Consider the following 22,632-nt stretch of genomic DNA (forward strand, 5'->3'; position numbering starts at 1 on the left):
TAAAAATATAAAATAGATTATTTATAGTAGGATAAAACATTAATTTTAATTAACGCTACCTACATTTTTAATGATTTAATGAATTAGAAAAGTAGGCAAACTGTCTTTGTAAATTTATAAAGTTACTAAATGTGTTTGAAGTTAAAAAATTTAAAACTAAATTCGTATATTTATTATGTTTAGATTATTCAATTAACAATGATCGAACGAAATGTATTGATATCTATCTAGTTAACGGTTTTTTATTATCATTGAAAACTAGTAATATTTTGTTATTATTTGATTATTTAACTACTATACAAAAACACCATCTGATAGTAGTCTATTTTTTTAATGTCAAGCAAACTGTCAAATTAAATTGACGTATTTTTATGTGAACAATGTTGAAATTATGTTAAAACTAATTGTATCATTAATTAAAAGGCTTTCCAAACAAAATGAATTACGAGGAAACGAAATCAGTGGTACAAGAGAAATTTCTTTCAAGTGAAAGAGTAACAGCGTTTCTTTGTGATGCGAAAGTACTCCATCCCGAATGGGTAAAGAAGGATAGATTGCTGTGCATTGTAGAATATGGAGACGAGAAGGCCGTGTTTTGTTTATTCACATCTAGTTACCCACCTAAATCCTTCACGGATTTGTCTATCGAAATAGTGCTTCCCATCGACAACACCTTCAAATGTGAAATTGATAACAAACCATCAGATCCTGAAGCGGTGTTATACCTGAATTTGCAGTCACGTAATAATAAGTTTAAATTCGAAATTCAAATGACACCGCGTGTGGACAACTTCGTGGATGATCTTTTCAGAGGTATTGAAGCTGTAAGTAAAGTGCCAACACAGCCTGAATTTGTCTGGCTAAAAAAGTATCATGGTAAAGATGAAGATGATATTATTACTCAGTTCTCAGTTATACCTAGAAGTGGCGTCGCTCACGCACAGAACTCTGCACCTGTGGCCATTAGAGAGAGTCTTATTAAACGAAAAATGTATGACAAGGAACTTGAATACACTTTTACTAAGAAATTCACTGTTTTCTGTGGTACATGGAATGTCAATGATAAATCACCAGTTATACCACTCGAAGGCTGGCTCAGTGTAGATAGAGAACCACCTGATATATATGCAGTTGGTTTTCAGGAACTTGACTTGTCCAAGGAGACATTTCTCTTTGATCAAACATTCAGAGAAGATGAATGGTACAATGCTGTTATAAATTATGTGGATAGACGGGCAAAATATGTGAAGTTGGAGAAAGTAAGACTAGTTGGTATGCTACTGATAGTACTTATCAAGCAGAAATATATATCTCATGTCCGTAACGTAGTTTGTGACACAGTGGGTACAGGAATTATGGGGAAAATGGGAAACAAAGGAGGGGTGTCCATAAGATTTGACCTTCACAATACATCTATGTGTTTTGTAAATTCACACCTGGCTGCCCATGTAGAAGAGTATGAGAGAAGAAATCAGGACTTCAGAGACATTTGCAATAGGACAAGGTTCTTACAACCAAATCAGCAAGCCAAAGCAATAAAAGACCATGACCAAATATATTGGATAGGGGATCTGAACTACCGTATTACAGACTTGGATCCAAACACTGTAAAGCAACTCATCAAAGACAACAATTTTGAGAAAATTTTAGAATGGGACCAACTTAAACAACAGCATAAAAATAACAACGTGTTTGCTGGCTACACAGAAGGTCCCATTACATTTAAACCAACTTATAAATATGACCCAGGCACTGACAATTGGGATTCAAGTGAGAAAAATCGTGCCCCAGCTTGGTGTGATAGAATATTTTGGAAAGGGGAGGCTATTTCTCAGTTAGCATATAGAAGCCACCCTGCTTTGAACATTAGTGATCACAAGCCAGTGTCTGCTACATTTAGCTCATCAATCAAAGTAATAGATGAGGAAAAATATAGAAAGGTTTATGAAGATGTTATAAAACAACTTGATAAACTTGAGAATGAACTAATACCACAAGTCAAAGTTGATTTGACCGAAATTGATTTTGGTACAGTGAAGTACCTTGAACTGCAAGTGCGGACGATCACAATAAAGAATATTGGGAAGTTGCCCGTAGAGTTTGAATTCATTAAGAAATTAGATGAAACAAGTTTTTGTAAGGAATGGCTTATTGTGGAGCCTTACAAAAAATGTATTTGTGCTGATGAATCATGTGAAATCCAACTTAAAGTACTTATTAATAAGACTTCTGCTTGCAAAATCAATGCAGGAACAGATAAATTGTATGACATATTAGTATTGCATTTATATGGAGGAAAGGATATCTTCATAACTGTAACTGGGACATACCAAAGGAGTTGTTTTGGATGTTCAATAGAGGTTCTAGTGAACCTCAACAAGCCTATAAAAGATGTACCTGTTGGAAAACTAATCGAATTAGAAAATAAGAGGGACCAGTGTGTGTCAAATCAGTCCACATACTCTATACCCAAGGAGATTTGGTTCCTGGTTGACCATATATATTTACATGGGCTCAAGGAGCCAAACTTATTTGAACAACCTGGACTGCATTCTGAAGTTTTACAGATTAGGGACTGGCTAGACTCTGGCTCTGTGGATCCAATCCCAGGCAGTATTCATTCAGTCGCTGAAGCTCTCTTACTGTTATTAGAAAGCACCGCAGACCCAATTATACCATACAATCTTCAGTCCATATGTTTAAAAGCATCTGCAAATTATTTACAATGCAAACAAATTGTGATGGAATTACCGGAATTTAGGAAAAATGTATTTTTATACTTGTGTGAATTTTTGCAAGAAGCGTTGCAACATAGCGCTGAAAATGGATTGGATGCCAAGACGTTGTCCACACTTTTCGGTGAAATTTTCCTTAGAGATAATCCAAATCAAATCCAAGAGCCCCAATCTCGAATCAACAAGCAGGTGATAGACAAGAAAAAAGCCCAGTTTGTACATCACTTTTTAGTTAATGATCACAGTGACTTAATTTTTACTAGATAATCTATTTCTTCTAATTAATTAGCTAATTTAATAGCTAAGCTAATATTTTAATTTATTAATCCAAATACTCAATACTTTTCCATTAGTATTAAAATTATGTTTTATTTATTTTTAATGCCATGATCACAAGAGTGTTATAACAATGAGGATCAGTCACATAAGATTTTTTTTTAAGATAGATTTACAGTTTTGTATGTTTCCTTTTAGCTCATATTTAAATTACTTTTACATTGATGAATATTTTTCTCGACAATTTTATATATTTCAATTCATATCTTGATATAATCTTTGTTTTTTATAGTGACACAGTGCATGTACTATAAATTACTGAGTACTACTGTAAATCTTTTGGAGGGAATGTTAAAGAATATCTGGGTATATCTATCTGTTTTGTTATATTGAAATCCATCAAGACATGTCAAACTTATTAAAGTTTAATATTAAATTTTTAATGGCTACTTCTAAATGCGTGTTCACACTTAATTCTCTATATTGACGTTAGAGATAGGACTTGTGTGTTCTCATTTACCCATTTCCAAGGTCGTCGTTAACTCAATTAAGTGTAATCAATCTGGAAATATTGATAAATACCTAATTATTTTCTGAAAATGGACCATTATAATTCTGACATCGCCACACTTCTAGTGTGAACACAAAATAAAACTTGACTGATCCTTAATTGTCTAATTTGTACATACTATATTAAATATTGTATGATTTTTTAGTTAATGTTATTTCCTAAGGTTATTTCTCCATTAGTAACAACATAAAAAAACATAATTCTAATGAATATAACCCCAATATAAAACCTAGTTGAATAGATAATTGGGGGTTTTAGTACCTAATATAAAATATATATATTTTTTTTATATTAACTGTAGCTTTAATAATATAAATATTTTTAGCCCCTACCTGTCTGTGTATGTAAATTTTAGATGTGATTTAATAATCATATAGAAATTTTATGATGTTTTGTATTATATATTGCGTGCGGAAACCAATGTTTTTGCTAAAGCATGCCAAATCTGGTTTGCCATAAAACAATCACACTATTACAATAATAGAACATACATTTATAATATTCATATGTATAGTCTAATTCAATAGAATGTAATAAACAGTGAATTTTCACAGTTATTAATATTGTCTAACTGATTTCAGTTAATTTTTAGTCATTCTCTTTGTATATTTTGCAATTTATAAGAAATAGGAATTATCATGAAGTAAATTAGTCTACACGTGACCATGGCTGGTGTAACCTGGTCGAAATGTCGAGATATTAAAAAAAATAGGCAAACTATGAGAATTTAAAAATAAATTCTCATAGTTTACCTAAATGATCGTATTAATTCCCATTTTTTATAACCACAGACAATTTTAAATGTCACAGATACACTCTCAAAGTGAAATCGGTAACAAATCTATACATTCAATCAATCAATGTTGTGGGACATCATGGGCGGTAGTAGTCACGTAACATCAGGAGAGCTACTTAGTCGTTTACCCCCTGTATTATTAAAAAAAAAAAGTAATATTTTTTTTATATTATTAATGGCCACTTATGGTAGAATCAAAAATTTGATTTTTTAATTTTTTATTAAGTTCTATTGAAATTGTCCATAGATAATTGTCTACATATGTCTAAGGTAATAAAATCATAGACTTTGTAATTTTTTTATTGAAATTGGAATTTCTAATTGTACTGCCATGACTTTGTCTTCTAATTATATTAGTTTTCTATACTTGGCATAAATTATAGACAATTGAATATATTTTTATTGAAATAACAGTATATAAAATAATTAGTTGGTTAAAAAAGTTCTTATATTAATTAGTACTTTTCTAATTTATTTTTATATGACAAAATTCGATAAAAAGACATACTAAGATTGATTCCTATGTTAAGTATAGAAAAACGATCAGGGTCCCATCCATGGTGTAGTGGGGGTTTCCGTATTCCATAGTCTGATTCAGTAAAATTTTATGAAATTTTTATATACAAGTTTGATTGCAATTATCACAAAAACACTAAATTAAATAAATAACAAATCAAAACATAAAATTAGTTTTGTTTATTTATTATACATATTCTTGCACATTATATCTCATTATTATTATCTGTGTATTATAACACTAATTAGTTGCCTTGTGTTTGTGTAGTCCATGGAGATGGGGCACAGGTGACTTGTAACACAGGTTCTTCAAAACCTACCGCAAGCACCAGTCTCTCACAAAATTGGTCTTCATATTAAATTGTACCTCAAGTTGTCACTTTATACTACCTTTTGTGAAGAGAAAATAAACCATTCATTCATTTACAAATAGAATCTTATAAAACAATGTTCTTGGAATATAACATAAACTAAATCTACAACTTCTGTACATTGCGTATTCGCCGATAGGTACTAATACCTTATACAATAATATCAATTGAGGGTTTTTTTTTTTGATGAGTGAAAATGGTATGGTAACCCCGCCTGCGCGAACGGGATAAGCTGGCGGAGCACCAGTGAAGGGTGATAGATGAGAATGAAAACAGGCCAGTTAGCCCATCATGATGAATTCATCAGGAATTAACCATGATAGTTTCCAGGGGGAACCGCGTGGAGGTCGACCTGGTTAGGTATATTGTTAGCAATGGAATTCTCAGTCTCCATTACTAACAATCCCTTTCCCCCCAATTGAGGGTATTTCTGGATAATTATATTGAATGTTCATCGTGTAAAATTAATATTACTTACCGCCATGTAAATATTTTTTAAATAAACTATTAAACAATTATTGATTTGTACTACCATTGAACAATAGCAGTCTTCTAGTCGGATGGATTATTCGTTTGTGTACATCTTGTATTAACTTCTATTGAAACGCACTATATTGTACTTAAATCTCAGTACATACTTTCTTGTCGTTGATACGACGTACGAAGGAGTACCTATCTGTGGCATGTTACATTGTACGTATTCACTAATGTACTCATAACTAAAATAATCGTGATCGTAACGAAAATGGTATTAAAATAAAAAAAAAATGGTTAGTGGTGAATATATAATAATTTAAAACGGAGTTAAAATATAACATTGTGCGTGTGTATGTGCCCTTGGCCCGGCGTGCCAGTTATTTATACCTGCATATAGGCAAACACACTTGAAGGACTTTACAATGATAATATAATTAATCTCATCTTAATTTCATATTAATCTTCAACACATGTACCTATCTACGTCAGTAAATATTTTGTGACTTACGTTATAATATATTTGTGTAGTATAATATAATATGATTTGTGTAAGTTAGGTACCTATTTACTATTCTTAAGACGAGCATAACATGTTTAAAAAAATTGGCAATACATATGTATATAAGCATATTTGAGAGGAGACCAGCCAGAATGAGGAATTAAGCATTTAGCTATTAGAAAAGATAACTCGAGAGTGCATATGCCTATTTTTAAAGGGACAAGCCGCCCTGGAAAATAATCTTAAATATGTCAATACAACTGCATAATAAATATATTAATAATTGGATTGGACTTTCCTGATTTAACCGTAACTAAAACAAGATTTTGTTTATCATTGCTTAATATATAAACAATTTAAAAGCTGCTGAAAAAAATATCTCGCTATTCAATTATTTCATTAGACACTTAAATGAATTATTATTCTGTGTAAATCTGAATAAATTTTCCTCTTTTATTTATATGTATATACCATTATTTATATTAGTAGATAGGTATCTAAACCGATACATTAAATTAATTAATTTTAGCAGAATTATTTATATACTCTAGCATTATTATTCATTGATTATATTATGTCATCACAATTAATGTAATAAATAATTATATGTATACACACAATTTAATTGGAGCCGGTTTTAAGGTACCATTCCGTAAAATTAATATTTTAATTTGATATTTAACCGAAACTTGTTACAGGCCATGAAGAAGTATTTGCGACTTTATTGTAACGTATAAAAATGTAAAAAAAAAAGTTTTTTTTAATGGCACGTATTCTAATTTCCATATTCGAACTGTTGTCAGAACTGATCGATGCGGGATAGTAAATTCCGAAGATAAATTCTATAGCCTCGATGTTCTCGTATATTTAATTGTAGGTATACTACTTAAAGTAGTATAACTATGAATTAGTACTAATTTTAAAAATTGAACATAAAACATTGGCGTGTTCAACCCGAAACGCCAAGACCTGTGCCCGTTTTATTCTTAATTTGGCCAAATCAAAATCAAATCCGAGACCTCAGTTACGCGATGTGCCAGTACTCTGCCACCGTTTTAAAATAACTTATTTAAAAATAAAAAATGTTCTTTCCTTTTTTATTTAATGTTTGTATTATTAGCAAGTCGGAAGCTAAATTCATAATGGTATATATATCTATCTATGGTAGTCATAACTTTTAGGAAAGTAATAAAGCCTATTAAGGCCGTCCGATTTATATGTATTTACGATTATTATTGCTTTCCCCCTTGACCGAATTGATCTGATATAATAGTTTTTTCCTGCCAGTAGATACCATAGATAAAATTATACTTTTTCTATATTACAGTGATGATACCTAAGGAAAAAGGAAAAGTTCTATACGAAATATGTATTTATTTTTTATGTGACTAATAATAATAATATGTGATGTTGTCTTATAGACAATTTGTTATTAATTTATTAAATTATTAAATATATCTATAGATGTGACTTGTAATAATCACCATGACAACTATCACCCTCACCATAAAACAATAGCAATAAATGTAATGTACAATGCCTGTGTTTTTTTTTTTTTTTTTTCTTTCTTATGGCACGGCACAAAGTGCATCCGCCAAAAACAAAGTTTGGGAAACAGCATTTTAGTAAAAGAGTTTTGGACGACGGAGATTAGGATAAGGATCAGAAAAGTTGAATAGTGAATAATACAAGGAAAAGGACAGATACCTAAATAGATATTACAATATATTTAACATTAAAAATATACATATATATGTAAAGTACATAAAATAAGAAAATTTGCAACTTACTATTATTGATAAGAATAAAAGAGGAAACCAAATAATATACTTCTAAATTATCAAGAAACAATAATACTGGAACTGATGTAGGAAAGGGAATACGGAGGGAAAGGAGGGAATTGAAAAGAACAGAATGGTCATAGAGAAGACAATTTAGGATATTCAAATCACCCATATCTGAGGACTCATTCTATTATCTATTATATCTATTTAATAAACATGTCAAACAAAGGTTTGTACATGTTTATTAAATAGATTAAATCTGTTTTTTTACTAACTGCACTACGGCAGTTCCACTGCAGAACTTTGGCTTGGTTGTCCGTTCTTTTTATTATTTAAAATATTAATGAATGCATTTGAAAGAGAAGCAACGTTGGACGGTGGAATGATATTAAATTGTGTTAATAAATTTAAAAGAGCTATTACTATTTCAGAAATAGATTGTTTAGATTCATCTTGCTGTTTATAACCACATCCATCTGCAGGAGCAGGAGGATTGTAGTCTTTTGTTAAAGTGATATATTCATTACGATCAAACCCATAGGAAGGTTTTGGAGGACGACGAATTTTTTCTATGACAGTTTTTTTATAAGATTTATTAGAATGAGGAGAAATTACATTATGAATCCCATTCTGGTTTGAGTTTACTGTACTATTTACAATAACTGGATTAGATCTTAGAGTGTCAGCATATGATTTAATAGAAGGAGCATGCAATTTGCTTGCTTCAGCATAAGAGATACAACTTTTAGCCATTGTTTCTTTAATTGCCTTTTGCCTTGAAAATTCTGGACATTTTTTACTGTTTGCCTGGTGAGCACCTTGGCATAAACAGCAGTAAAAATCTTCTTCATGAACAGAACAAGATTCTCTAGAGTGGCCCTGACCACACTTATAACAACGTGGAACAGATCTACATTGATTTTTAATATGGCCATACCTACAGCAATTATAACACTGAATGGTAGGGTATATGTACAAATCAACAGGCAATGAATTATAACATATGAAAACTCGCTTAGGTAACACTTGACCATCAAAAGTTATAACAACGGATTCAGTCATTACAAATTCAGATTTACCGTTAACAAGAGATTTTCTCTTTAAACGCCTAACTTTCAAAATTTTGCCACAACCTAATGGAACTGAAACATTTTCTATAATTTCCTCATCAGACCAGGCAGTTGGGATGCCCCTTATTATTCCCATCCTTGTTAAATTGAATGTTGGTATAAAGGCTTTATAATTATGAGATTTTAAATCCATACTATTTATAAAAGAATTAGCATCTGTATAATTAGAGAAAGCTAATGATAATCTATTTCGCCCTATCTTTTTCAGACTACCATCAATTACATTTTTAAAAGGATTTTTCTGAAGGAAACGTCCAAAGGCTATTGGGTGAAGTGTAGAATTATCATCCGGGGATGATAAAACTTTTTGTATGTGAACGGTGAATGGAGCAGAATTATGAGGTTCATAATAAACTCTACTAATAAAGTTATGTGGACGAGATGAGTCATTCTCCTGTTTATTTATTAAATTATTGTTAGAAGATTGTTGCTGCTTTTCCTCGTTGAATTGAGTACATTCACATGAAAATTTATTCTTATTGTTTTCACCTCCTCGATTCCTCCTACGTTTTTTATTGCAATGCCTACAAACATTGCCGGCTATTGATTTACGTTTTCGTTTTGTTCCAGAATTATCAGAAATATTAACAGAGCAATCTGTGTCCATAGAATCCTCATTATTACTAATAATTACATGAAGTAACCGTACCCCCGGGATCATCCGAGGGGTCCATATATTAAAAAGAAATATATACAGAAACTTACCTAGTTTACAGCTACTATTACACAAAACTAATATATACAAATTTAAACTAATATAAATGCTATTTGTAACTTATCTGATCGATATTATAATATAAATAAATAAATAATTCAGAAAAACTCGACAGCCAAATTTTACGTTTCCCGCCCTTTTTCGAGATCCAACAAAAACCAATGCCTGTGTTTAATGAACTCCCTCACTCCCTCATACTTTGCAATACCCCTCATTTCTTAATTGTGGTAGTATTGTAAATTTTGTTACATTACTCTCGTGAAAACATCACAGTATATTCTGTGATACCCATGGTGCTGTTGATGTCTAGAGAAGTCTGTTACTACTTTACATCAGATGGTGGCTTGTTTGCCATCCTGAATTGTACAATAACATAGTGCTAGCTACTCGTATGTATTTTTAAGAATGGACTGAGTACGCCTTGTCCACTCCTTGACTACCTTTAATTATTAGGTGCCCACCACAGATGCGAACAAAGTTTTTAACTATGAGCAAAGATATATCTTACAGTACATTATATATCTTTTTTAAAAGACCAAGCCTCCCCTATAAAATAATCTATACTAATATAATAAAGAGGGAAGATTTGTATATGAAATAACTCAAAACTACTGGACCGACTTATAAAATTCTTTCACTATTAGAATGCTACATTTCCCTAAGTAACATAGGCTATAGATTATTTACGAAAATTTTATCTACCCGTGTGAAGCCGGGTTGAATCACTAGCCTTAAATACGTCAATGTTACTATATCAATATTACTTGTAGTTTTTAAACGAAATGCAAAAAGATTTGCTACCCTTTACGATCATTTATGAATGATCATGTCAACTCGTGGTGAAACCATTTTGGCGCTCTATACATTTGCCTGACCAGTTCTCCATAGAGTCCACCAGTGCAAAAATATCGGTAAGGACAAATATAATTGCCACTGCTTTATTACTAGTAATATATATATATATTTACAAAGGTACCATACGGCTTGCTTGGTAACACAGATATCAAATATAAGATTACCTAAGCCACTCTCTCGCAAACTACTTGCACTTAATATTACGTGTCACTTCTACATTTTTTTTAACAGAAAATGTATACATTACATTGTGACCGTGGCTTTAATCACCTACTTAATTTTATAGTCTATTATAGTAATCTCTTAAGTCAATATTATGTATCCTCTAGTTATTATAAAATAAAAGTCATAACATAAATGATTTCTCATTTCTTTTGTCCATCTTCTATATTTATTGGCCATATTTTGTGTCATTACCTTAAATACCTGCCACTCTACTACTTATTAAAGAATACATTTTATATTAGATGCGGTAGTGTCTCTATATATGTATATAATTTATGTATATATGTTCAAGATATCGTAGTTACACCAATTTTTTTAAAATTCCCGGTCTCAAATTATTTTGCCTTCGCGCCGCTAGATGGCATTGCGTGTACAAAAGTATTTCATCTACTAACAATTCTAAGATGACAAGACTCTATAAAATATAATTAATTTTATATTGTAATATTTGATTCTTTTATTAATAAATAAAATAAATTTTGATAGTATAATAATGAAAATAAAGAACAAGTGAAAGTATTTATTTACCTATATTTTTATTTCGGAACGAACGACAACAACTCCCTAGATCATGGATCGATTGTAATCAAACAAAAGAGCGGCAATTATGAATGCCACCAATCGCGTACCGGCATTCAATTCATTGTCAAAATATTTACTATGAACTTCTGTCAAAATAAATATCATTTACTTCATATCCTGTCCTCCTTCGTTTTAAAACTATTTGAAATAACAGTTTCAACGGTGAAACTCGTTGAGAAAACTTAAAAAGTGATTGCGTCTGCTGAAATATATTTAAAATTCATCAGTCAACTGTGTGCAACAGACGTCCAAAGCGACCGAAATAAAACTTTTGTTCAAAGTTCTTTGTGTGGTGCATCGGTGCATTCCGTTACGAAGCCATGGAAGTCGCAAACAAATGTAAGTATATTTTCCATAATTAATAAGATACCAAATTGTGCAACTTCGTTAAATCCTGTAATCTCAGTAGATATTTGTTTTTATTTTAAATTCAAAACCGCAGTTTTCCGTTTGTTTAACACAAATATCCAAATCAACAAACTTCGTTCAAAATGTTCAAATAAGAAAACTTTGTGCCTATTTGTTACGTACAATAAGTACATTAATTATCATAAAATAAACGTGATTTCTTATTTTAATTTTAAAAACAACATTTGTTAGGTATTTATTATATGTTTATATATTTTTTTTATTATAAAACATTTTGTTATTATTATTTACGTAAATTGCTAGTCAAATAGGATGCCAAAAAATTAATATTTACTAAATTTATTTGTATTTTCTACAAATAATATTTATCTATCTAAATTTTATGGAAATTAATATAATTTTTTTACATATTAATATAACTACTTACCTTTTTTATTTATATTTCAGTTGTAGTGCAATACATTGATAGCATTTTACCAATATTTTTATACAATATTAATTTATTAATATAACAGTGTAATGTTCAGTATACATTGTTATGTGTACTGTATTAAAACTATTAAATTGGTTTAAACTTAACAAATGTGTTCTAATTTTGTTTTTATTTTTATTCTGTGAATAAATAAAAAAAAAAACTTACAAATGTAGATTTTAACAAAGCTATTTAAAATTTTTAAACCCCATCATTTATTTTAATGTACAATATAATATGATACATATATGTAAAAATTTCTTTTTTTTTTTTAAATGTAATTGAAAAATAATCTGTCTAAAGTGCCTTGGTCTTTGTTCACCTCTGGACAGGATTCCCTCATAAACTGTTACAAAGAACCTCCTTGTTTTCCCTTCAACATTTAGATATTCTTTGTGTTCTTGGTCTATTGGCATATTCGGGTTATGATATTATACAAAAAAAAAAATTAAAAAAGTATTTATATTTTTACACTCATTCTCAAGCCACAATTTAACCACTCAGCCAATGATTGCAAAAATACATCTGTGGATATAGATGAGTGCTTAATTAAGTTGAAATTTATTAAAACAAATAAAAAAATATTAAAAAAAAATATATTAAAAAGAAACTAAATAACAACAATAATTAACAGGTCCTCAATCTAAGATAAGCTAGAATAATGTTATGAGAAACCTATAAACATTAGAGGGTTACAATTACAACCCAGCACAGCAAATTTAAAAAAGTTCAAGTCTTAAATTGGCACAATTGAGAATCGAATCTGGAACCTCATTTACACAAAGTAGTATAGCTACTTCAGCACCATGGAAGTTACCTTTATAAAACTTATTCAATGCTATCTTCATTGTTTCATTCATTCACTGTTCAGTGATGAACATAAACCTCTTTTATAGAGTATCTACAATGGCAGGGCCATCTGAGTCTCATAACCATAAACTAGATTTTATTCAAGAGTAGGCAGTCAAGGGAAATTATGTCTCCTTGCTAAAAAAGCTTTTAAAAAAAATATAATGTAAAAATTGTGTGAATTTAATTAGTTTTAAACTATTGTACCAAAATGCAGTAATACTGTATGCTATTTTTATACTGAGTCCTTTAGTTAGAGAGATATTTTAACATTATTTTAAAGTAATTCTTTTGATTGTTTCGAAATAATATCTAATTGTTATCAAAGTCTGATCTAGTGTTTACACAGTTACACACATTATAAATATGCATGATGTAATTACTAAATAAATATATTACAGATTTCCTTTAAGATCTGCCACATCATTAATTTTGCACATAACTTCATAATGGCAAGTCAATTCAAAAATAGAAACAAAAGGGGGGGGGGGGGGGGGGGGAAGACTTGTAAAACAAAATAAGAAAAGGTCACTGAAGTGACTACCTACTTATAGGCACGATATTTATTTATGTATCATCAAAATGACCGTTAAACGAGTTCCAATTTTTAACCGCCATTGCCATGAGAAAGTACTTATTTTTTTGTGGAGGCTTGTGTCATCTTAAACGACGGTTGGAACTCACGAAGACGATGCTAGCGGCGGCACGGTGACTCACTCCTTCCGCGCTACTGTTCTATATTTGAACTTTTAAAAAATAATGCGCCATTTATGGATTATCTGTGGCTATTGTTTACTCTTTGTTTTCAACGGCCGCGAAAAGTATTAACAAGGTTTTGGCGGGTAAATTATGACGTGTTATTAAGTCTATTGTGTATTTAATACTCATTTTGAGTCATGCAATATCTATATACCTGTATATATTTTAAAATACGTAACGTTGTATACACGAATATGTGTAGGTAATGTTATTTCCGTGTGATAATAGACTAAGAGTTTGTTATAATTTTTTTTATCACTACAATGTCGCGAGAGGTGACTAGGCTACGGGAAAAAAGCATACCAGTGCAGTAACATTATGAAAATATTAAGATTTCTCTTAGTAAGAGTTTTACTTGGTCTCAGTGATATTGGATCTAATGTAATGCTTCTTTTATTAATTTCATCATTTATTTGGTACGAATCTGAAAATCGTATACAGCGCTAATATTAATCTGATTTGTTTACCTTTTATTATCATTTACTAACTGTATCCCACGTCTTCGCCCGCGGTCGTATTATAATGTAGAATATAGACTATCATCTTCCTCAAGAAGATGAGTTCAAACGCAAAAATAATTTTTCAAATACCCAACCAGGTCGACCTCCTCGCGGTTCTCCCTGGAAACTATCATGGTTAATTCCTAATGAATTCATCATCATTCAACTGGCCTGTTTTCATTCTCATCTATCACCCTTCACTGGTGCTCCGCCAGCGTATCCCGTTAGCGCAGGCGGGGTTACCATACCATTTTCACCTATCAAAAAAAAAAAAAACATTGTATACATTTTATAAGCGGTAACATAATGCCTAGATACGTCACACTTGGATGATAACAGCAATAATATTACCAATCCATCTATCCTTTGTTTGTGCTTAATAGAGCATTTTATTATCAAGTTATCACTGTACATGTTTATTTATTGTCTTGAGATAATGTTCACAATAACATATCGTATATATATGAAGTTATTTTTTTTTAATAGATGTAAATGGAATGGTATCCCCACCCACGCTATCGGTATACACCGGCGGGGCACCAGTGAAGGATGATAGGTGAGAATGAATGCATGTCAGTTGGCCATGATGAATTCGACAAGAATTAACCATGATGGTTTACAAGGGGAACCGCGTGGAGGTCGACCTGATAGGGTCAATTGCTAGCAACGGGGCTATTAGACCTCATTACTGACAATCCCTTTCCCCCCTGAAGTTATATATTCTAATCCCATCAAAAACAACGTCATCATAATATCAGCCGTTAACTGTCCACTGCTGAATATAGGCTCCCCCGTAAGGGGGATTTTGCCAGTTGTTGCCACGCTTGGCAGGTAGATTGACAATTACAGTTAGTCTTTTGGTGTTGTTTTAATAGAGACGTTGCTGCCTATCACTCGATTATCAAGCTCCCTTAATTGCCTCTTACGACAGCCATGGGAGAGGAAGGGGTGGCTTATTCTGTCCTGGAGCACACTTTGTTGGTGCGACACACTTTATTTCTATAATAATTATAATGAAAAATTTTCACAATACTGTACACCGCTCTACTCGCTGATATTGATGCTCCTTTCCACTTTGTGTTTGCTGGAACAGAACTCTTTTAGAGTTAAGCTCGCCTTTGTACATTTGATTTGCCTCTGTCATATTTTTATGTATTATTAGTGCGTACAATAAAGTATTAAATAAATAAATAAATAATGACATGAAAATTGCACGACAACATAAAAAATAAATAAAATACTTTATTCTTCAGTGCATATTTGCTGTCATCGTTCGTGATGTCACGTATGGGCACCACAGAATATCAGCGCTGTAGCAATTAAATTGCTGCAGCACATGCTGAGTGGTGGCCACGTTGGCAATAACAAATGTAAAGTTTTTTATTTTATTTGATAAGTTTATCTAAATTTTTTGCTGTTGGCAATAAATGTTTTCTTTCTTTCTTTCTTTCATTTACATAGTAATAGAAATAGTAGATTTTGTATCTGATTATTGTATAATTGTGGTGCGAAAATGATGGTACGGTTATGCTCGAGTCGGCGGGGCACTGCCGTGCTCCCTGATACCTTTATACCTAGCTAAGTAGGTACGTATTGCTAAGAGATCGATCACTTTTTTATGACCATGACCTTTCGTTGGATGATCAATACATCTGTTTCCAGTTGTTTTGCTAACGTATCCTTACTTATGTATTATGTATTTATAAGTGTGTATTATGTATATACAGTATGTGTATTATATTTTATATATTTATAATGTTTACAATATGATAATAAAAAAAAAGGATATGAACTATAAAATGTTTGGACCCTTGGAACGCTAAATAACTCTTTTATTGGCCACTTTGAAAAACCTTTTCATAACTTTTATAAAGAACCCCATACTGCAGACCGAACGACAGATTTCGCTGATTCTCACTATGTGCGATTATTTACTATCCAGGGTATGACAATGAACTCACAATAGCAACAATTATTTATCCACTACTGATCATATCTGATAGGCTTACCCCATAAATTGGGGGGTTTTGCTAATAGTTGTCACGCTTGGCAGGCGGGTTGGCAACCGCAGTTAGACTTTGGCGATGTTTTGAGAGAGATCCTGCTGCCCATCCCTCGACCTTTAAATCCCCTTGGTCTTTTCCTACGACCCCCACCGAAAAGGAATGGGTAGCTTATCCTATACCGGGACTACACGGCGACATATTCTCAATTTACTCGCGACATCCGAAAATAATATTAAATTATGCAAGACACCGTCTCCAATCTGTTCAAGTTTAATACCCAATTAAGTGTTAGGAATATTAAATTGCCTCTAATAGCTCCCAATCCACAAAGGGATACCTTGATTAAAAGTACAAGAGGCGGTAACGGCGATCGCCTTAAGTGCTTCCCGTAAATATAGTATAATCAAACAGGGTAATGGAATCTCGTACTGCGCATCCTAATGGGCCGTTACCTCGAGCAGCTTGGCTCCTTTCTTTCTCTTAACGTTAATAACTCTCATTTATTTGTAAAAGAACCAGAATACATATCGCGATCTATTCTCTCTCACCGGGAAGGCATTCGGCGATTATATCACAAAAGAAAACCAGCCCACAATATAGGTCTGTGCGGCGTGGCAATGTAAATATTTGACCATTGTCCTTTTACGGCCGTAAACAAAAGCATTTATTCCACAAATGAACGGAAATTAAGACATCTATCTATACGCTTGATAGGCATCTATTCGAGTAACATATACAATTTGCCTTGATTAAAACGACGAAATATTGTACGCGCACAATCACACGAATTGACGAAGTTCGTTGCAATACTTTTTGCTTGATTAAAAGAGGGAGCCGGGTCATCAGGTCACGAGGTTTAATCAAACTCGATTGCTCAGTTTGCCGCATCTCTCAGAATGTTTGGCGCGACTGTGTCTATGTTTTTCGTTTGCATTTTAACTTTTACTATGAGAACGGCAAAATAATCGGACAAATTGGATAATTGGACCGCATTTAACGATTTCTCTGTCAATTCAAAACACAAAACTTGTTTATCGACGTGTTTACCGTTACAGTGCAGATGACTAACAGCCGACACAAAACTTTCGTCTATGCCAATCGATCATTCTAATTACGCATTGAAACGGCTATTCATGCGAAGTCGCGTGCAATCAAAATAACTGAACCTGTCCTCCTACACGGCTTTCTATGGGTTCCCATTTCGCGATTCACTACCGGCTCGTGGCTGCAATGAAAGCTTGTTCGACTGCGTCCAGAAAAGGCAATGGGCCGTGGGCGGGTTGGTTGCGCGCCCACACGGCGCATGTCTTTTTCGCTTTGCAATTACGAGCAACTTGGAATTCAGGCACTCTGGTGACGTGTTCTAAACTTAAAAGCAACATAACTATGCATTTGTAGGATTAAAATAGATACTACATTAGATTCGTAATACGAGCGATTCTCCTTTTGTAACCACTCGAGGTTAATAGTTCGTCTAACGCTGAAGGAGTAGTTTGAACTATAGTTATATCGCTGGATTTATAATACTGTAAGATTTGTTAAAATTTTTCAGTTAATTAATTCTTTGTCTTGTCAAAATCACTTCATAAAGCAACCATACAATATGAAAGAGGTATCTAATTGTTTATAAACAATTCTCACACAAAATATGGAAATAACTAAACAAATTTCTATCTGTGTACATATTATTGAGTCAGACTTAATTTTATTGAAAACTTCCGATGTATTTAAAAAAAAAATTGTTATATCTCTCTTTTAGCTATGAAAATATCTGTGATTTACGGTACGGTGTGATGACCCAAGCATCATGTAAGCTTCACTTTCATGGACTATTTGTTGTATCAAGCCATTGTACAGACAATGCACTCGCGGGTCATCATACTCCGCGATACACCCAACGCTGACGCCGACGCAACAACAATTTGAAGAAATGGGGGGAATACCTATGTGTATGCTATAATTACAGGCGAACGAGCGTTGGCCTTGCCTTACTCGTATAGTTGTCATACATGGGTGTGTAATGTATATTTAGTTATGAGCAGATTTTAAAATATATGGATTTATATTGCTGAATCGTGTCGTGTCTACTGAAACATATTTACACGTAGATTTCGCTCCACATAGAAATAGCGCCTTCAATTTTTGCAAAATTTATAGTAAACAGAGGAGTACCCTATTGTTCAGAATTGGAAAAAATATCTTATAACATACATACAATCAAAGATTTATTTATTTATTTATTTATTCTTTATTGCACAATAAAATTTTGTACAAATGGCGAGCTTAATGCCATATGGCATTCTCTACCAGCTAACCATTGGGTAAAAACAGAAAGCGTATGAAGGGCAGATGTGGTGAAAAATATGTGACAATTATAGTAACACATTAAGGTAATACACAATATAAATATAATATACACATAAGAAATGCACATATAATACATAAACATTACTTTTAATATATATATGGATACACTAATACATATGAAATATATACATATATATATATATACATACATATACATAAATTAAAACAACGATAAGCATTATGAGATATAATAACTATTGAGTAACCTGTAACTAGAGCTGGTTTTGTTGACTCAACAAATAATTAAAGTCTTCTTTTAAAAATATCTTTACTTGATGCTCTGCGTAGATCTACAGGGATTTTATTCCAAAGGCTGATAGCGGTGACAGTAAAAGAATTGGACATAAATCCGGAATGATGTGACGGGGTGATGAGGAGTAGATTATGAGATGACCGAAGATTAAGGGTATGGGAGTCTTTGAGATACTGAAATCTATCTTTCAAATAAGTAGGAGAGGAAGGATCATTGAGGATAGAGAACAGTGTGCAAAGTATAAGTAAGATTGTGTCCCACAAAAAAAAAAAAACATCTTCAATTGTAACAAACCCAGTTATTTTGGTCTAAAAATTAAACTAGTTAACCGATTTTGGTTAACTAGTTAACTTCTTCGTTCTTTTTGAAATCCGTTGAAAAATTTCAAGCCGATGGAGAATCTTTTGAACGTCATTCGATAATTAAGATAAAGACGAAGTCGTTTCCGTTGAAATCTCCTCGTATCTCTGCTCCGTCATTCAGTTCTCAGCCCTCTTAGACGAATGGCAAACTGATCCATTGATGGGATCGTTATCTCTAGTATGTCTATGAGTTGAAACATTGGACATTCCTGTCTCTTTTTGTCTTGACTCGCTAGCAAAGATTGCATCGAAGATTCGCTTGCCGCATGTCTCGATGGCCAGGTATGCCAACGCATATACTATTGACGTCAGAGTATGTTCTGTGATAGCATTGATATCTCTGTCTTGTCTCTCTGCTCCGTCATCATGCAGTTCTCAGGATTGCCAACGCATGTGTTATACCATGGCCGTCAGACTATATTCTCTATAAGCGACGGTTACTACTTTAATTATTAAGTATATATGTTGTTTTTTAATGAGAACAACAAAGAGTTCTCTTTCGTTTTTACAATCTAACAAGAAAAACCTTTAATAAATAAATGGTGAACCTTTACACTCCTATAAGAAGAAGCCGTAAATATTTCATACTTGTCTTAAAACTGAAAAGTTTAGAAAGAGCTCAAATCTACTATTTTCAAAGTTGAAATACGTATTTCGTATAGCTTGGAGTCATTAATTTGTACTTTATTACCGCCATAAATCCGCCATGGTAGCTTTTAGTAGGTTTTATTATCTACATAAGGGGATTCGCTGTCTCGCAGTCTGACCTTACCTCCAGCAAGATCATTGAATTACAACTTCAGGATTGTTTTAATCTTGAACCTAATATTTCTCTTACATTGAGACTTATTTGTATTGAAAATGAAATACCAGTTTCAATCATCAAACTAAATTTATTATGTAGGTAAAATATTTATATCTTTAGATTTAATTGTATAAGTACATAGATATTATATTTATATATCTATGTAATATTCTAATATATATTAATATTTGATTTTGCTATTTATTTGTATACTTTATTAATTAGTATCGATGTCATTCTTGCAGCACTTGTGCACTTTATTTACACTTGTGCAATTTATATACTTTTGCACACATTGGAAAATGTCTACAGGGCGGACTTAATGCATTCTCTACCAGTCAACAGTTAGCTGTTCGCTAAATACATTCTTTTCCACTGTATTGGGTTGGCTAGAAGGAATCCCTTTCAGAGATAAGTCCACCCTTGCTAACAATATTTATAAATGTTTTATTTATGTAATTTACAAATGCTATAAAAATATATATAAAATTTAATTAACAATCATCATCGTCATTTCAGCTGTTAATTATCTATTGCTAAACATAGGCCTATCTTTATTGGGGGGGGGGGGGGGGGGGGATTTGCTAGTATTATTATTAACTTATATTTATTAACAACATTGGCTTATAATTGCATTATTATTATTTCAAACTATATAAAAAACAACTGTAAACGTCATGTGCCATAGACTAAAGAACTGGATTTAAAATATTTCTAATAAAATACACTAGTCCTGATACAGCCACAACGAAAATAGCTTGACACTATGCTCGAAATCACAAATCCTTTCATATTCTATCAGCAATTAACTGTCCGCCGCTGAACATAAGTCTCCCCCTTAGGAGGGGGGGGGAGAGATACGGTTATATGATAAATCCTTACTTTCTTACTAATTTCATAAATGAAAAGTGTGTTTGTTACCTCTCAACGCCTTAAAGGCTTAACCAATCGCAATGAAATTTTAAATACAAGTTCAGTATGGGATGGTATATATGATATAATAGTAGGGCATGTAAGGACGAAGTCATAGGTAAAAGCTAGTATTAAGATAATGCGCATTTCAGTTATTACATCGATCGACATGGTATTCTGTTTTTGGATAGAGCCCAAAAATCTTTGGTTCATCGCGCATGACCTGAACGCCAGTTGTGCCGGGGTGAATAATCTATAGTTTGCACGAAGCCTACACACGTAGGGTTGCCACTGTTTTATTTTTATTTTATTTGGAAAACACAACAGGTAACAATAAAAAATGTACGTAGCCAATTACAGATGACACCAGACAAGACCGATACCCTAAAACATGTTAACACATGAATGATATGCAGTTTAATTAAAGTCAACAATTAAAACGTTTGAACGTAAAATTTTATTTAAATACACACACACGCACGCGCACAAACACACACACACACACACACATCAAACATATAATAATATGTATAATAATTTAAAAGAAAGATTATTGCCAGTTTCAATGCATATGCTTTGTAATATTACAATGTATTTACTTAAATTAATACCTAATTTTTTTAGGCTTACTCTTTGAGCGTTCGCGATTTAATAACTGCAACATTGAATTGACTGGAACATAGAAAAGAAAAAAAAAAACAAATTTTCTGTTCTGTGCTTATACGTATATAATTATCATCATCTCAGCCATTATCTGTCCACTGCTGAACATAGATCTCCCCCATAGATCGCCATATGGATTCCCTGAATAACTTTTATGGTGTATCTACACTAATATTATAAAGAGGAAAGATTTGTATTTTTGTGTATATGTTTGTAATGAATAATATCAAAAACTACTTTGCTGATTGCAAAAATTCTTTTACCATTAGAAAGCTACATTCACCCTGAGTAACATAGGCTATATTTATTGCTAGAAAAGATTAGGGATCTTACTAAAACTTTAAAACTTTAGTAACGTAACTTAAGGTCTAAAAAAATGCTATAAAATATCTTTCGTCGCGTGCGCTGCGGAAACTATTGGTGATAGAACAAAAGTATGTTCTACAATATTGAAGGAAATAACAATAACTATAAAAAACTTTGCGATACTATATGTCCAACTATTACCGTTATGTCACAATAAATACTTAAAATGTTGTAAAAATGTCTACCCTTGCCTATTTTTCCTATACCCACGAGAAAGAAACTAGTGGCCTATGCCGGGACCACACGGCTTACATATTAATATTAACTAAAATGAAGCCTGATAACCCTGATGTAAACTTGCAATTATTAACATTTATTACCTTCCAGTTTTTTTTTTTTTTTTGTTATCCATTCCTGATTTAAAACATTGAACAAACAAATAAGTATTCAAAAAATAATATATTACATTCGTGGTAG

At 32.2% G+C, this 22,632-nt stretch overlaps 2 protein-coding genes across 2 annotated transcripts in view; both read left to right on the forward strand.

The window, feature by feature from the left end:
* The first annotated feature begins 126 nt into the window (after positions 1-126).
* On the forward strand, positions 127-7,778 carry LOC113516823 (type II inositol 1,4,5-trisphosphate 5-phosphatase). The gene has a single exon (XM_026901299.3). It carries the CDS (start codon positions 438-440, stop codon positions 3,000-3,002), a length of 2,565 nt encoding a protein of 854 aa, XP_026757100.2. The 5' UTR covers positions 127-437; the 3' UTR covers positions 3,003-7,778.
* A 3,841-nt stretch (positions 7,779-11,619) lies between these two features.
* Positions 11,620-22,632, forward strand: part of LOC113516663 (inner centromere protein B) — a 50,794-nt gene continuing 39,781 nt past the window's right edge. The window contains exon 1 of the mRNA XM_052901860.1: positions 11,620-11,871. Within this exon, the coding sequence (XP_052757820.1) occupies positions 11,853-11,871 (19 nt within the window). The 5' untranslated portion in view covers positions 11,620-11,852. The remainder of the gene's footprint in view (positions 11,872-22,632) is intronic.

This window comes from Galleria mellonella, unplaced genomic scaffold (assembly GCF_026898425.1).
Source record: "Galleria mellonella isolate WM207_F2 unplaced genomic scaffold, CSIRO_AGI_GalMel_v1 utg83, whole genome shotgun sequence".
Taxonomy (NCBI): Eukaryota; Metazoa; Arthropoda; class Insecta; order Lepidoptera; family Pyralidae; genus Galleria; species Galleria mellonella.

Bases quoted from the DNA above. Each gene is read 5' to 3' on its own strand.
- LOC113516823 (XM_026901299.3), top strand. From the start codon at position 438: ATGAATTACGAGGAAACGAAATCAGTGGTACAAGAGAAATTTCTTTCA.